A 14261-nucleotide genomic window follows, 5' to 3' on the forward strand; every position below is an offset into this window, starting at 1 on the left:
TGTGACAAACGGATAAAGAGACAGACAGACAGACAGACAGACAGACAGGGGTGAAAACATAACCTCCTTCCACCTTTGGTGGCAGAGGTAAAAACTGAAGTCAGGAAGTTCAGCTCACCGGAAAGATCAGGCTCAAGATCTGCAGTGGACGTTTCCACCAATGTTTTCGTGAAGATGTCGATTTCTCCCACCGTTCGAGTTGTGGTCGCCGCAGGAAACAAACTTCCCACTGATGTCTGAAGACGCAGCACACCAGTTTGTCAGGGTTGCCACCAGCTTGTCCTGAATAGGGAGGAAGGAATCGACTCGAAAGCGATCTGCGGGTGTTCGAACGACGCTGTTTTCAGTAGTTGTGGAAACATTATGTGGGATGTCGTCCTCCATCTGTGTGTTTCACTTTTGCTTCCCAACATTATTCCTCAGGATAGGTGTAATTGCCGGTTAACTCTTTCCACTTCTGTTTGAAGAATGAGAATCTCGAATGTTGCAATGTGGTGAACTTGATGAGGCCATCAAAGAGGGAAATGGCAATGTCAAGGTCAAGCTTAGGATCTAAAACAAACAAAGAGTAAAAGTAATCATGATTATAGTTATTTTATGATGTAGAACAGAACCGTTACTAAGTGTGGACCATATCCAAACAGCTATTATCATTTGTAAAAAGAGAAAGTACCGTACGTAAAAACATTTTATTCACTCAATTGTTTGGGCCGGTTAAGATCTGGGCCCGGGAGCAAATGTCCCATGATTGAGGTCTTCAATATCAGACATGAGATCAAGGTCGTCTCTCTGGAAATATCTCAAGCTTTCAATGCAGTCGAGCATTCCACCTTTCTCTCCAAACTATCTGCCAATGGCATCCAACTCCAAACATGGTAAACTGACCTCCTCTATTCCCAGAGCCAACGTGTGGCTCTCAACGGTATCCTTTCATCTCCTCTCCCTCTCAAGACTGGAGTGCCCCCAAAGCAGTGGTATGGGCCCATTCCGATTCTTCATCTTCAACAATGACCTCTCTGATTCTGGGAAACCATCTTTATCTATTTGGTGATGACGAAACTCTTTGCCATGACGTCCTTCATCCTTCAGATAGACAGGCAACAGCCTCTTTCCTCTCTTCAGACCTTGACAAAATCACAAGCTGATAAAACACTTGGAATATGTCTTTTAACCCTGACATATGTGGGTGTGTCTGTGTGCGTCTCTGTGTGTCTGTGTGTGTGTGCGTCTCTCTGTGTGTGTGTGTGTGTGTGTGTGTGTGTGTGCGTCTCCCTCTGTGTGCGTCTCCCTCTGTGTGTGTGTGTGTGTGTGTGTGTGTGTGTGTGTGTGTGTGTGTGTGTGTGTGTGTGTGTGTCTCTCTGTAAGTGTGTGTGTCTCTCTGTATGTGTGTGTCTCTGTGTGTGTGTGTGTGTCTATGTGTGTGTCTCTGTCTCTACATCTCTGTGTGTGTCTCTGTCTCTATATCTCTGTGTGTGTCTGTGTGTGCGTGTGTCTCTGTATGTGTGGGTGTCTGTGTGTGTGTCTCTCTGTCGATATATCTCTGTGTGTGTGTCTGTGTGTGTCTCTGTGTGTATCTCTGTGTGTATCTACGTGTGTGTGTATCTCTGTGTGTATCTACGTGTGTGTGTATCTCTGTGTGTATCTATGTGTGTGTGTCTCTCTGTCTATATCTGTGTGTGTGTCTGTGTGTCTCTCTCTCTGTGTCTCTCTGTCTGTGTGTGTCTCTGCTGTGTGTCTCTCTGTGTGTCTGTGTGTCCGTGTGTCTGTGTGTCTGTGTGTCTGTGTGTCTGTGTGTCTGTGTGTCTGTGTGTCTGTGTGTCTGTGTGTCTGTGTGTCTGTGTGTCTGTCTGTGTGTCTGTGTGTGTGTCTGTGTGTGTGTGTGTGTGTGTCTGTGTGTGTGTGTGTGTGTGTCTGTGTGTGTGTGTGTGTCTGTGTGTGTGTGTGTGTGTCTGTGTGTGTGTGTGTGTCTGTGTTTGTGTCTGTGTGTGTGTGTCTGTGTGTGTGTGTGTCTGTGTGTGTGACTGTGTGTGTGTGTGTCTGTGTGTGTGTGTGTCTGTGTCTGTGTGTGTCTGTGTGTGTGTCTGTGTGTGTCTGTGTCTGTGTGTGTGTCTGTGTGTGTGTGTCTGTGTGTGTGTGTCTGTGTGTGTGTGTGTCTGTGTGTGTGTGTCTGTGTGTGTGTGTCTGTGTGTGTGTGTCTGTGTGTGTGTGTCTGTGTGTGTGTGTCTGTGTGTGTGTGTCTGTGTGTGTGTGTCTGTGTGTGTGTGTCTGTGTGTGTGTGTCTGTGTGTGTGTGTCTGTGTGTGTGTCTGTGTGTGTGTGTGTCTGTGTGTGTGTGTGTCTGTGTGTGTGTATGTGTGTGTATGTGTTTGTGTGTGTGTGTGTGTATGTGTGTGTGTGTATGTGTGTGTGTGTGTGTGTGTGTCTGTCTGTGTGTGTCTGTCTGTGTGTGTGTGTCTGTGTGTGTGTGTCTGTGTGTGTGTGTGTCTGTGTCTGTGTGTCTGTCTGTGTGTGTCTGTCTGTGTGTGTGTGTCTGTGTGTGTGTCTGTGTGTCTGTCTGTGTGTGTCTGTCTGTGTGTGTGTGTGTGTCTGTCTGCGTGTCTGTGTGTGTGTGTCTGTGTGTGTCTGTCTGTGTGTGTCTGTCTGTGTGTGTGTGTCTGTGTGTGTGTGTCTGTGTGTGTGTGTCTGTGTGTGTGTCTGTGTGTCTGTCTGTGTGTGTCTGTCTGTGTGTGCCTGTCTGTGTGTGTCTGTCTGTGTGTGTCTGTCTGTGTGTGCCTGTCTGTGTGTGTCTGTCTGTGTGTGTCTGTCTGTGTGTGTCTGTCTGTGTGTGTGTGTCTGTCTGTGTGTGTCTGTCTGTGTGTGTCTGTCTGTGTGTGTCTGTCTGTGTGTGTCTGTCTGTGTGTGTCTGTCTGTGTGTGTCTGTCTGTGTGTGTCTGTCTGTGTGTGTCTGTCTGTGTGTGTCTGTCTGTGTGTGTCTGTGTGTGTGTGTCTGTCTGTGTGTCTGTGTGTCTGTGTGCGTGTCTGTGTGTCTGTCTGTGTGTGTGTCTGTGTGTGTGCCTGTGTGTGCGTGTGTTTGTGTCTGTGTGTGTGTCTGTGTGTGTGTCTGTGTATGTGTCTGTGTGTGTGTGTCTGTGTGTGTGTGTCTGTGTGTGTGTCTGTGTGCGTGTGTCTGTGTGTGTGTCTGTGTGTGTGTCTGCGCGTGTCTGTGTGCGTGTGTCTGGGTGTGTGTGTGTGTGTGTGTGTGTGTGTGTCTGTGTGTGTGTCTGTGTATGTGTGTCTGTGTGTGTGTGTGTCTGTGTGTGTGTGTCTGTGTGTGTGTGTGTGTCTGTGTGTGTGTCTGTGTGTGTGTCTGTGTGTGTGTATGTGTCTGTGTGTGTGTCTGTGTGTGTGTCTGTGTGTGTCTCTGTGTGTGTGACTGTGTGTGTGTGTCTGTGTCTGTGTGTGTGTCTGTATGTGTGTCTGTCTGTGTGTCTGTCTGTGTGTCTGTCTGTGTGTCTGTCTGTGTGTCTGTCTGCGAGACTCTCTGTCTGTCTGGGTGTCGGTCTGTGTGTCTGTGTGTGCGTCTGTGTGTGTGTCTGTGTGTGTGTCTGTCTGTGTGTGTGTCTGTGTGTGTGTGTGTGTGTCTGTGTGTGTGTGTCTGTGTGTGTGTGTGTCTGTGTGTGTCTGTCTGTGTGTGTCTGTGTCTGTGTGTGTCTGTGTCTGTGTGTGTGTGTGTCTGTGTGTGTGTGTGTGTCTGTGTGTGTGTGTCTGTCTGTGTGTCTCTGTGTGTGTGTGTCTGTGTGTGTGTGTCTGTGTGTGTGTGTCTGTCTGTGTGTGTCTGTCTGTGTGTGTCTGTCTGTGTGTGTCTGTCTGTGTGTGTCTGTCTGTGTGTGTCTGTCTGTGTGTGTCTGTCTGCGTGGCTGTCTGTGTGGGTCTGGCTGTGTGTGTCTGTGTGTGTGGGGCTGTGTGTGTGTCTGCGTGCGTGCCTGTGTGTGTGTCTGTGTGTGTGTCTGTGTGTGTGTCTGTGTGTGTGTCTGTGTGTGTGTCTGTGTGTGTGTGTCTGTGTGTGTGTCTGTGTGTGTGTCTGTGTGTGTGTCTGTGTGTGTGTGTCTGTGTGTGTGTGTCTGTGTGTGTGTGTCTGTGTGTGTGTGTCTGTGTGTGTGTGTCTGTGTGTGTGTGTGTCTGTGTGTGTGTGTGTCTGTGTGTGTGTGTGTCTGTGTGTGTGTGTCTGTGTGTGTGTGTGTGTCTGTGTGTGTGTGTCTGTCTGTGTGTGTCTGTGTGTCTGTGTGTGTGTGTCTGTGTGTGTGTGTGTCTGTGTGTGTGTGTGTCTGTGTGTGTGTGTGTCCGTGTATGTGTGTCTGTGTGTGTGTGTGTCTGTGTGTGTGTGTGCCTGTGTGTGTCTGTGTGCGTGTGGCTGTGTGTGTGTCTGTGTGTGTGACTGTGTGTGTGTCTGTGTGTGTGTCTGTGTCTGTGTGTCTGTGTGTGTGTCTGTGTCTGTGTGTCTGTGTGTGTCTGTGTCTGTGTGTGTCTGTCTGTGTGTGTCTGTGTCTGTGTGTGTCTGTCTGTGTGTGTCTGTGTGTGTGTGTCTGTCTGTGTGTGTCTGTCTGTGTGTGTCTGTCTGTGTGTGTGCTGACTGTGTGTGTGTGCTGTGTGTGTCTGTCTCTGTGTGTGCCTGTGAGTGTGCCTGTGTGTGTGTCTGTGTGTGTGTCTGTGTGTGTGTCTGTGTGTGTGTCTGCGCGTGTGTCTGTGCGTGTGTCTGTGCGTGTGTCTGTGCGTGTGTCTGTGCGTGTGTCTGTGCGTGTGTCTCTGCGTGTGTCTCTGCGTGTGTCTCTGCGTGTGTCTCTGCGTGTGTCTCTGCGTGTGTCTCTGCGTGTGTCTCTGCGTGTGTCTCTGCGTGTGTCTCTGCGTGTGTCTCTGCGTGTGTCTCTGCGTGTGTCTCTGCGTGTGTCTCTGCGTGTGTCTCTGCGTGTGTCTCTGCGTGTGTCTCTGCGTGTGTCTCTGCGTGTGTGTGTGCGTGTATCTCTGCGTGTGTGTGTGTCTCTCTCTCTCTCTGTGTGTGTGTGTGTGTCTCTTAACTCTCTCTGTGTGTGTCTGTGTGTCTCTCTCTCTGTGTCTGTGTGTCTCTCTCTCTGTGTCTCTGTGTCTCTCTCTCTCTCTCTGTGTGTGTCTGTGTGTCTGTGTGTCTCTCTCTGTGTCTGTGTGTGTGTGTCTCTCTCTGTGTCTGTGTGTGTGCGTCTGTGTGTGTGCGTCTGTGTGTGTGCGTCTGTGTGTGTGCGTCTGTGTGTGTGCGTCTGTGTGTGTGCGTCTGTGTGTGTGCGTCTGTGTGTGTGCGTCTGTGTGTGTGCGTCTGTGTGTGTGTCTCTGTCTGTGTGCGTGCGTCCGCGTCTCTGTCTGTGTGCGTGCGTCCGCGTCTCTGTCTGTGTGCGTGCGTCCGCGTCTCTGTCTGTGTGCGTGCGTCCGCGTCTGTCTGTGTGCGTGCGTCCGCGTCTCCGTGTGTGCGTGCGTGTGCGTCTCCGTGTGTGCGTGCGTGTGCGTCTCCGTGTGTGCGTGCGTGTGCGTCTCCGTGTGTGCGTGCGTGTGCGTCTCCGTGTGTGCGTGCGTGTGCGTCTCCGTGTGTGCGTGCGTGTGCGTCTCCGTGTGTGCGTGCGTGTGCGTCTCCGTGTGTGCGTGCGTGTGCGTCTCCGTGTGTGCGTGCGTGTGCGTCTCCGTGTGTGCGTGCGCGTGCGTGTGCGTCTCCGTGTGTGCGTGCGCGTGCGTGTGCGTCTCCGTGTGTGCGTGCGTGTGCGTCTCCCTCTGTGTGCGTGCGCGCGTCTCCCTCTGTGTGCGTGCGCGCGTCTCCCTCTGTGTGCGTGCGCGCGTCTCCCTCTGTGTGCGTGCGCGCGTCTCCCTCTGTGTGCGTGCGCGCGTCTCCCTCTGTGTGCGTGCGCGCGTCTCCTCTGTGTGCGTGCGCGCGTCTCCTCTGTGTGCGTGCGCGCGTCTCCCTCTGTGTGCGTGCGCGCGTCTCCCTCTGTGTGCGTGCGCGCGTCTCCGTGTGCGCGTGCGTGTGCGTCTCCGTGTGCGCGTGCGTGTGCGTCTCCGTGTGCGCGTGCGTGTGCGTCTCCGTGTGCGCGTGCGTGTGCGTCTCCGTGTGCGCGTGCGTGTGCGTCTCCGTGTGCGCGTGCGTGTGCGTCTCCGTGCGCGCGTGCGTGTGCGTCTCCGTGCGCGCGTGCGTGTGCGTCTCCTCTGTGTGCGTGCGCGCGTCTCCCTCTGTGTGCGTGCGCGCGTCTCCCTCTGTGTGCGTGCGTGTGCGTCTCCGTGCGCGCGTGCGTGTGCGTCTCCGTGCGCGCGTGCGTGCGCGTCTCCGTGCGCGCGTGCGTGCGCGTCTCCGTGCGTGTGCGTGCGCGTCTCCGTGCGTGTGCGTGCGCGTCTCCGTGCGTGTGCGTGCGCGTCTCCGTGCGTGTGCGTGCGCGTCTCCGTGCGTGTGCGTGCGCGTCTCCTCTGTGTGCGTGCGTCTGCGTCTCTGTGTGTGCGTGCGTCTGCGTCTCCGTGTGTGCGTGCGTCCGCGTCTCCGTGTGTGCGTGCGTCCGCGTCTCCGTGTGTGCGTGCGTCCGCGTCTCCGTGTGTGCGTGCGTCCGCGTCTCCGTGTGTGCGTGCGCGCGTCTCCCTCTGTGTGCGTGCGCGCGTCTCCCTCTGTGTGCGTGCGCGCGTCTCCCTCTGTGTGCGTGCGCGCGTCTCCCTCTGTGTGCGTGCGCGCGTCTCCCTCTGTGTGCGTGCGCGCGTCTCCCTCTGTGTGCGTGCGCGCGTCTCCCTCTGTGTGCGTGCGCGCGTCTCCCTCTGTGTGCGTGCGTGCGCGTCTCCGTGCGTGTGCGTGCGCGTCTCCGTGCGTGTGCGTGCGCGTCTCCGTGCGTGTGCGTGCGCGTCTCCCTCTGTGTGCGTGCGCGTCTCCCTCTGTGTGCGTGCGCGTCTCCCTCTGTGTGCGTGCGCGTCTCCCTCTGTGTGCGTGCGCGTCTCCCTCTGTGTGCGTGCGCGTCTCCCTCTGTGTGCGTGCGCGTCTCCCTCTGTGTGCGTGCGCGCGTCTCCCTCTGTGTGCGTGCGCGCGTCTCCCTCTGTGTGTGTGCGCGTCTCCCTCTGTGTGTGTGCGCGTCTCCCTCTGTGTGTGCGCGTCTCCCTCTGTGTGCGTGCGCGTCTCCCTCTGTGTGTGCGCGCGTCTCCCTCTGTGTGTGTGCGCGCGTCTCCCTCTGTGTGTGTGCGCGCGTCTCCCTCTGTGTGTGTGCGCGCGTCTCCCTCTGTGTGTGCGCGCGTCTCCCTCTGTGTGTGCGCGCGTCTCCCTCTGTGTGTGCGCGCGTCTCCCTCTGTGTGTGTGCGCGCGTCTCCCTCTGTGTGTGTGCGCGCGTCTCCCTCTGTGTGTGTGCGCGCGTCTCCCTCTGTGTGTGTGCGCGCGTCTCCCTCTGTGTGCGTGCGCGCGTCTCCCTCTGTGTGCGTGCGCGCGTCTCCCTCTGTGTGCGTGCGCGCGTCTCCCTCTGTGTGCGTGCGCGCGTCTCCCTCTGTGTGCGTGCGCGCGTCTCCCTCTGTGTGCGTGCGCGCGTCTCCCTCTGTGTGCGTGCGCGCGTCTCCCTCTGTGTGCGTGCGCGCGTCTCCCTCTGTGTGCGTGCGCGCGTCTCCCTCTGTGTGCGTGCGCGCGTCTCCCTCTGTGTGCGTGCGCGCGTCTCCCTCTGTGTGCGTGCGCGCGTCTCCCTCTGTGTGCGTGCGCGCGTCTCCCTCTGTGTGCGTGCGCGCGTCTCCCTCTGTGTGCGTGCGCGCGTCTCCCTCTGTGTGCGTGCGCGCGTCTCCCTCTGTGTGCGTGCGCGCGTCTCCCTCTGTGTGCGTGCGCGCGTCTCCCTCTGTGTGCGTGCGCGTCTCCCTCTGTGTGCGTGCGCGCGTCTCCCTCTGTGTGTGTGCGCGTCTCCCTCTGTGTGTGCGCGTCTCCCTCTGTGTGTGCGCGTCTCCCTCTGTGTGTGCGCGTCTCCCTCTGTGTGTGCGCGTCTCCCTCTGTGTGTGCGCGTCTCCCTCTGTGTGTGCGCGTCTCCCTCTGTGTGTGCGCGTCTCCCTCTGTGTGTGCGCGTCTCCCTCTGTGTGTGTGCGTCTCCGTCTGTGTGCGTCTCCGTCTGTGTGCGTCTCCGTCTGTGTGCGTCTCCGTCGTGTGCGTCTCCGTCGTGTGCGTCTCCGTCGTGTGCGTCTCCGTCGTGTGCGTCTCCGTCGTGTGCGTCTCCGTCGTGTGCGTCTCCGTCGTGTGCGTCTCCGTCGTGTGCGTCTCCGTCGTGTGCGTCTCCGTCGTGTGCGTCTCCGTCGTGTGCGTCTCCGTCGTGTGCGTCTCCGTCGTGTGCGTCTGCGTGTGCGCGTCTGCGTGTGCGCGTCTGCGTGTGCGCGTCTGCGTCTGCGCGTCTGCGTCTGCGCGTCTGCGTCTGCGTGTGCGCGTCTGCGTCTGCGTGTGTGCGTCTGCGTCTGCGCGTGTGCGTCTGCGCGTGTGCGTCTGCGTCTGCGCGTGTGCGTCTGCGTCTGCGCGTGTGCGTCTGCGTCTGCGCGTGTGCGTCTGCGTCTGCGCGTGTGCGTCTGCGTCTGCGTCTGCGTCTGCGCGTGTGCGTCTGCGTCTGCGCGTGTCTCCGTCGTGTGCGTGTGCGCGTCTGCGTCTGCGTCTGCGCGTCTGCGTCTGCGCGTGTGCGTCTGCGCGTGTGCGTCTGCGTCTGCGTCTGCGCGTGTGCGTCTGCGTCTGCGCGTGTGCGTCTGCGTCTGCGTCTGCGTCTGCGCGTGTGCGTCTGCGTCTGCGCGTGTGCGTCTGCGTCTGCGCGTGTGCGTCTGCGTCTGCGTCTGCGTCTGCGCGTGTGCGTCTGCGTCTGCGCGTGTGCGTGTGCGTGTGCGTCTGCGTCTGCGTCTGCGTCTGCACGTGTGCGTGTGTGCGTGTGCGCGTCTGCGTGTGCGCGTCTGCGTGTGCGCGTCTGCGTGTGCGCGTCTGCGTGTGCGCGTCTGCGTGTGCGCGTCTGCGTGTGCGCGTCTGCGTGTGCGCGTCTGCGTGTGCGCGTCTGCGTGTGCGCGTGTGCGTCTGCGCGTGTGCGTCTGCGTCTGCGTCTGCGCGTGTGCGTCTGCGTCTGCGCGTGTGCGTGTGCGTCTGCGTCTGCGCGTGTGCGTGTGCGTCTGCGTCTGCGCGTGTGCGTCTGCGTCTGCGTCTGCGCGTGTGCGTCTGCGTCTGCGCGTGTGCGTCTGCGTCTGCGTCTGCGCGTGTGCGTCTGCGTCTGCGCGTGTGCGTCTGCGTCTGCGCGTGTGCGTCTGCGTCTGCGCGTGTGCGTCTGCGTCTGCGCGTGTGCGTCTGCGTCTGCGCGTGTGCGTCTGCGTCTGCGCGTGTGCGTCTGCGTCTGCGCGTGTGCGTCTGCGTCTGCGTCTGTGCGTGCGCGTCTGAGTCTGCGTCTGCGCGTGTGCGTCTGCGTCTGCGTCTGCGTCTGCGCGTGTGCGTCTGCGTCTGCGTGTGTGCGTCTGCGCGTGTGCGTCTGCTTCTGTGCGCGTGTGCGTCTGCGTGCGTGTGTGCGTGTGTGCGCGTCTGCGTCTGCGTCTGCGTCTGCGTCTGCGTCTGTGTGCGTGTGTCTCTGTGTGCGTGTGTCTCTGTGTGCGTGTGTCTGTGTGCGTGTGTGTGTCTCTGTGTGCGTGTGTGTGTCTCTGTGTGCGTGCGTGTGTCTCTGTGTGCGTGCGTGTGTCTCTGTGTGCGTGCGTGTGTCTCTGTGTACGTGCGTGTGTCTCTGTGTACGTGCGTGTGTCTCTGTGTACGTGCGTGTGTCTCTGTGTACGTGCGTCTGTCTCTGTGTACGTGCGTGTGTCTCTGTGTGTGTGTGTGTCTCTGTGTATGTGCGTGTGTCTCTGTGTATGTGCGTGTATCTGTGTGTATGTGCGTGTGTCTCTGTGTGTGTTTCTCTGTGTGTGTGTGTGTGTGTCTCTGTGTGTGTGTGTGTGTGTGTCTCTGTGTGTGTGTGTCTCTGTGTGTGTGTGTGTGTGTGTGTGTCTCTGTGTGTGTGTGTGTGTGTCTCTGTGTGCATGTGTCTCTGTGTGCATGTGTCTCTGTGTGTATGTGTCTGTGTGTGTGTGTCTCTGTGTGTGTGTCTCTGTGTGTATGTGTCTTCGTGTGTATGTGTCTCTGTGTGTATGTGTCTCTGTGTGTGTGTGTCTCTGTGTGTGTGTCTCTGTGTGTGTGTCTCTGTGTGTGTGTGTCTCTGTGTGTGTGTCTCTGTGTGTGTGTGTGTGTGTCTCTGTGTGTGTGTGTCTCTGTGTGTGTGTGTCTCTGTGTGTGTGTCTCTGTGTGTGTGTGTCTCTGTGTGTGTGTGTGTGTGTGTCTCTGTGTGTGTGTGTCTCTGTGTGTGTGTGTGTCTCTGTGTGTGTGTCTCTGTGTGTGTGTGTCTCTGTGTGTGTGTGTCTCTGTGTGTGTGTGTCTCTGTGTGTGTGTGTCTCTGTGTGTGTGTGTCTCTGTGTGTGTGTGTGTGTCTCTGTGTGTGTGTGTGTGTGTCTCTGTGTGTGTGTGTCTCTGTGTGTGTGTCTCTGTGTCTGTCTCTCTCATCTACTTTCTCAACAATTCTCTTAAAGAAGTTCAGTCACTCATACTCCTGGGTCTCACGAACAGCCATGAACTATCTTCGGCAAACCACATTTCAAAGATTTCCTCCAAATCCAGTTGCCGACTGAGCATCCTCCATCATTGAAAGTCTTTCCTTGGTACACCTGAACTTCTATCCACAGAGCTGTTCGGGTTAGGGTTCCACAGCTTGATGGAGTAATGCTCTCCCTTCTAGGCTGGTTTCCCTGCCTCACATTTTGCTCAGCCTGATGCCATGGAAACCAAGGTCTTCAAAATCATTGGAATCTCACATGATGAAGCTGAGTCGATGGGCCAATCACTTTCCAATCACAGACAGGTCGGTAGTCCAACTTCTACCACGTCCTCGGTTTCTGAAGGACACACACGGTCCACCAGCAACCCTCTTCTGGTGAAACTCCCAAAATCCAGGATCAATGTTCACCTACGCTCATTAGTTCCTCTTTTCCCACACCTGTGGATCCAACTTCCACATTTTCTTCAATCTCATTCTTCCCTCCAGGTCTTCAAGACAGCTGTTCATCATCATCTCAGATCATCCCCATTCCAAAAACGATGATATTTCCACCCCCATTAACCTACTCCCAAGCTCACCTCCTTCCAAATTTCCAGTTTTCTTTCCTGAGAGTTTGCTTGTGTAGCTATCTTGTCCACTCCATGCATCCTCCCTTGCCCCCCCTTCCCCATTCCTCCCCACATCCATTGATTGTCAGTCTCCCTCTATTTTGTCCTTCAATACTACTGTTTGTATCTCCTCTCCTCTCCTCTCCTCTCTCTCTCTCTCTCTCGTTCCTTTTGTGTCCTGATCCCTTCAGTGTTCTCGCTCTCCCACGAATCTCAACTTTGCATCCAAAAAAAAAAAAAAGTCAATTGATAGCTTAATCGAATTGGGTGTGGATACAGTATTAAGTTTCCTCATCTTTTATTCTTGAAATGAGAAGTGTGAGCATGTGACGTAATAATTATGATCACGATTAATTTATTGACCTTCCTTCTTTTTTGTCCTTACAGGAGAAAGGCATGCCAATCGAAGACAGCACAGAAGGCAAGATATGAAATACATAATTATATAAATGGAAAAACACACGACACACACTTTACTGAAGTATTATCTACTCTTAGGCAATTCATTCACAACTTGGGTTCTGGACATACATTGTCTTATAAAACATGACATGTGGAGGAAAATGGAGGCAAGACGCACTCGCAGGAATGATGGGGTGAGAGAACTGCCTCTCATGCCCCCTACCCCCCCCCCCCCCTTGGTCCTGGTTAGTATCAAGTCCAACGTTGAGTGGCCAGGCCAGAATACAACTGATGGCCAGATATCAGGCTGCTTCAAGACAAGAAAAGCTGTTAGCAGCAATGATGGATTCTATTATTTTGCTCACAGTTGAGGCAAATGTGAGATGGCCAAAAGAGAAAAGCACGCTGAAGAGCACAGACAGAGGAAAAAAGCAAGAGACGTAGAGCAGGATTTGAGAACATGGGCACCGATGCCATCTTGGACCCACCACAAAAGCAAGGTCGAAGCTGGGATTTCTAGCGCAGGGCAACATTTTGTCTACCTTCTAAAGTGAGAAAGATGTAAAGTCCAGTAGACAAGGGGTATTATGGGAGTAAGATGGGGACTGAGTGCAATGGGGTGGGGGCATGAGATTTGGAGGCAAACGCCATGTTGTGACATTTTGCCTCATTTGCAAGATGATGTTCCTTCGCTTCCCGAAGGTGGGCACGCACTTGTCGCAAGCCTTACAGAGTGAACTAAAACATCGTTCAGTCAGGTTAGCCTTTCATCGTGAAATATATAACCTGATACAAAACCTGAGCAAAACCTTAGTCAAGGGTATTCCAGAAGGCTGGGAGGGGTTCATTTGGACACAGAGTTAGTGTGGAAAATGAACAGCATAGAATGGAGTTCATGACACAGAATGCAATACAACCTTTGGGTCCGGCCTGGTCGCTGTCAAAATGGAAGAGAAAACAGCCAGGGAGAGGCAGAGAGTAATCGGAGACATCCTAAGGGAAGATATGTTTCAGTTTGGCATACAATGTCGGCAGTAGCAACAGTCACCTGAATGGATAGATCCATAATATCAGAAAGGAGATCTCAGATACTGATGGACCACAGTTAAAAACTATGAAGTTGGAGATGAGGGGTGCAATAGGGTGCAGCGTAGGGGCAGAAGGTGGTGCGGGGTGTGTGTGTGTGTGTGTGTGTGTGTGTGTGTGTGTGTGTGTGTGTGTGTGTGTGTGTGTGTGTGTGTGTGTGTGTGTGTGTGAGAATCATTTAGTTCCCATGCAAAGTTGTCTTGAGATGGTGGTTAGTCTTTTCTATGAGCCACTACAGTGCCTGCGACATTTTTAATCTCATTTATAGAGCTTTTTGAATGTTATTTGTAAGACTGTTCAACTGATTTTGGTCGTTTCAGTTTGGTATGGCACTGATGTGTTGTCTTTTTTTTGGGGAAAAAAATACCTGATAAAAGTTGCTTTTGGTTTTCAGGAGCAGACGCGGGAAAGTGCGGCGCACACAGTGATTGTATTGCGGATGTCCAAGATAAAGCTGCCACAAAGCATCACAGAATAGAGTTGCTTTTTACAGGTTAACAGTATGTTGTGCACTTTTTGTTGATGTATGAAGTCCTTTCCAATTGCTAAGGAATATCATTGTTGACTTGTAATATTTTGGCTGAAGGTGAAGCTCCAACTGTCAAAAATAATTTGCTTTAAAAAAATGGGCTCAAAGTTCTTGGAGAAATTAATATCATGGCTGATGATTTGTTTCCACTGTAGTTAACCTTTTGCGATCAAACACCAAATGGCATCTCATGATGCACAGAAAAATTGTCACTGTCGATTGATTTAGAAAATCAACATTAATTATTATTGTTGCAATGCAATCCATAAACGATTCTGTTTGTTGGTTTTAATAGTTCGAGCACAACCCAGATTTGTAAACCGAAATCAAGTGTACTTAAAATACAAACTCGTGAGAACTTTAAGTGGTTTTACAGAAAACAGTTCTCGTCGGTATGAAATTACTGACAATAGAAACGCATTTTATGGCCTTGAAGTTTCACTGATATTCGAGAAGAAAGATGCACAAATATAGTTTCCTTGAAATGGTAAATTAAGTTGAGGTTATGTTTCACAATACGCAGCACCTTAAGTCTCATAATTACATATGCTTGCCCCTGATGTGAAGTGGGTTGAAGCTTGTTTTGCCTGTTTTCATGAAAAAGCGCATTCACATTAATGAGTAGGCTATTTTTCAGCAGCTATTTATTTTGTAGTTCTGATGTAAAAGCAGAAATGTTAAATTTGTATTGCTGTTGTTTTCTCAATAAAAGAATGAAGGCAAAGTAAGCATGCACTTCCTCTCCCAATGCGCTGTACGAGGGTTTTTGTTCATTTACTTTTCGCTATCCAAGAAGGCTGGCAGGATCGCCTTGATGTAGGAGCACCCTGAGCTTCCAAGCTGTTTAGCCTGAGTTTCAATCGCGAGCCAGCTATTAACTGTCATCCTGTTGTTTTGCAGGCAGGGAGCGGCATCAATATCAATGTGTGTGCCGTCTCTTGGATGGATGTTGAACTGGGTGTCCCGTCTGCCAGCAATATTTTGTGGATGTTAAAGATCCAACATTGTACTTTGGGAAGAGTAGGCGAGCCATCACTGGCACCATGGCCAAATTTAA

At 53.6% G+C, this 14261-nt stretch overlaps 1 protein-coding gene and 1 pseudogene across 1 annotated transcript in view; both read left to right on the forward strand.

The window, feature by feature from the left end:
• Positions 1-13952, forward strand: part of LOC147029064 (SPARC-related modular calcium-binding protein 1-like) — a 205339-nt gene extending 191387 nt beyond the window's left edge. Inside the window, exons 12-13 of the mRNA XM_085879991.1 lie at positions 11575-11608; positions 13070-13952. Of these exons, the coding sequence (XP_085736117.1) occupies positions 11575-11608; positions 13070-13103 (68 nt within the window). The 3' untranslated portion in view covers positions 13104-13952. The remainder of the gene's footprint in view (positions 1-11574; positions 11609-13069) is intronic.
• Positions 2350-10652, forward strand: LOC147029066 (uncharacterized; annotated as a pseudogene).
• Positions 13953-14261: the final 309 nt, after the last annotated feature.

The sequence above is a fragment of the Eptatretus burgeri genome, chromosome 4, assembly GCF_056783735.1.
Source record: "Eptatretus burgeri isolate ZD-2024b chromosome 4, Ebu_testis_v1, whole genome shotgun sequence".
NCBI lineage: Eukaryota > Metazoa > Chordata > Myxini > Myxiniformes > Myxinidae > Eptatretus > Eptatretus burgeri.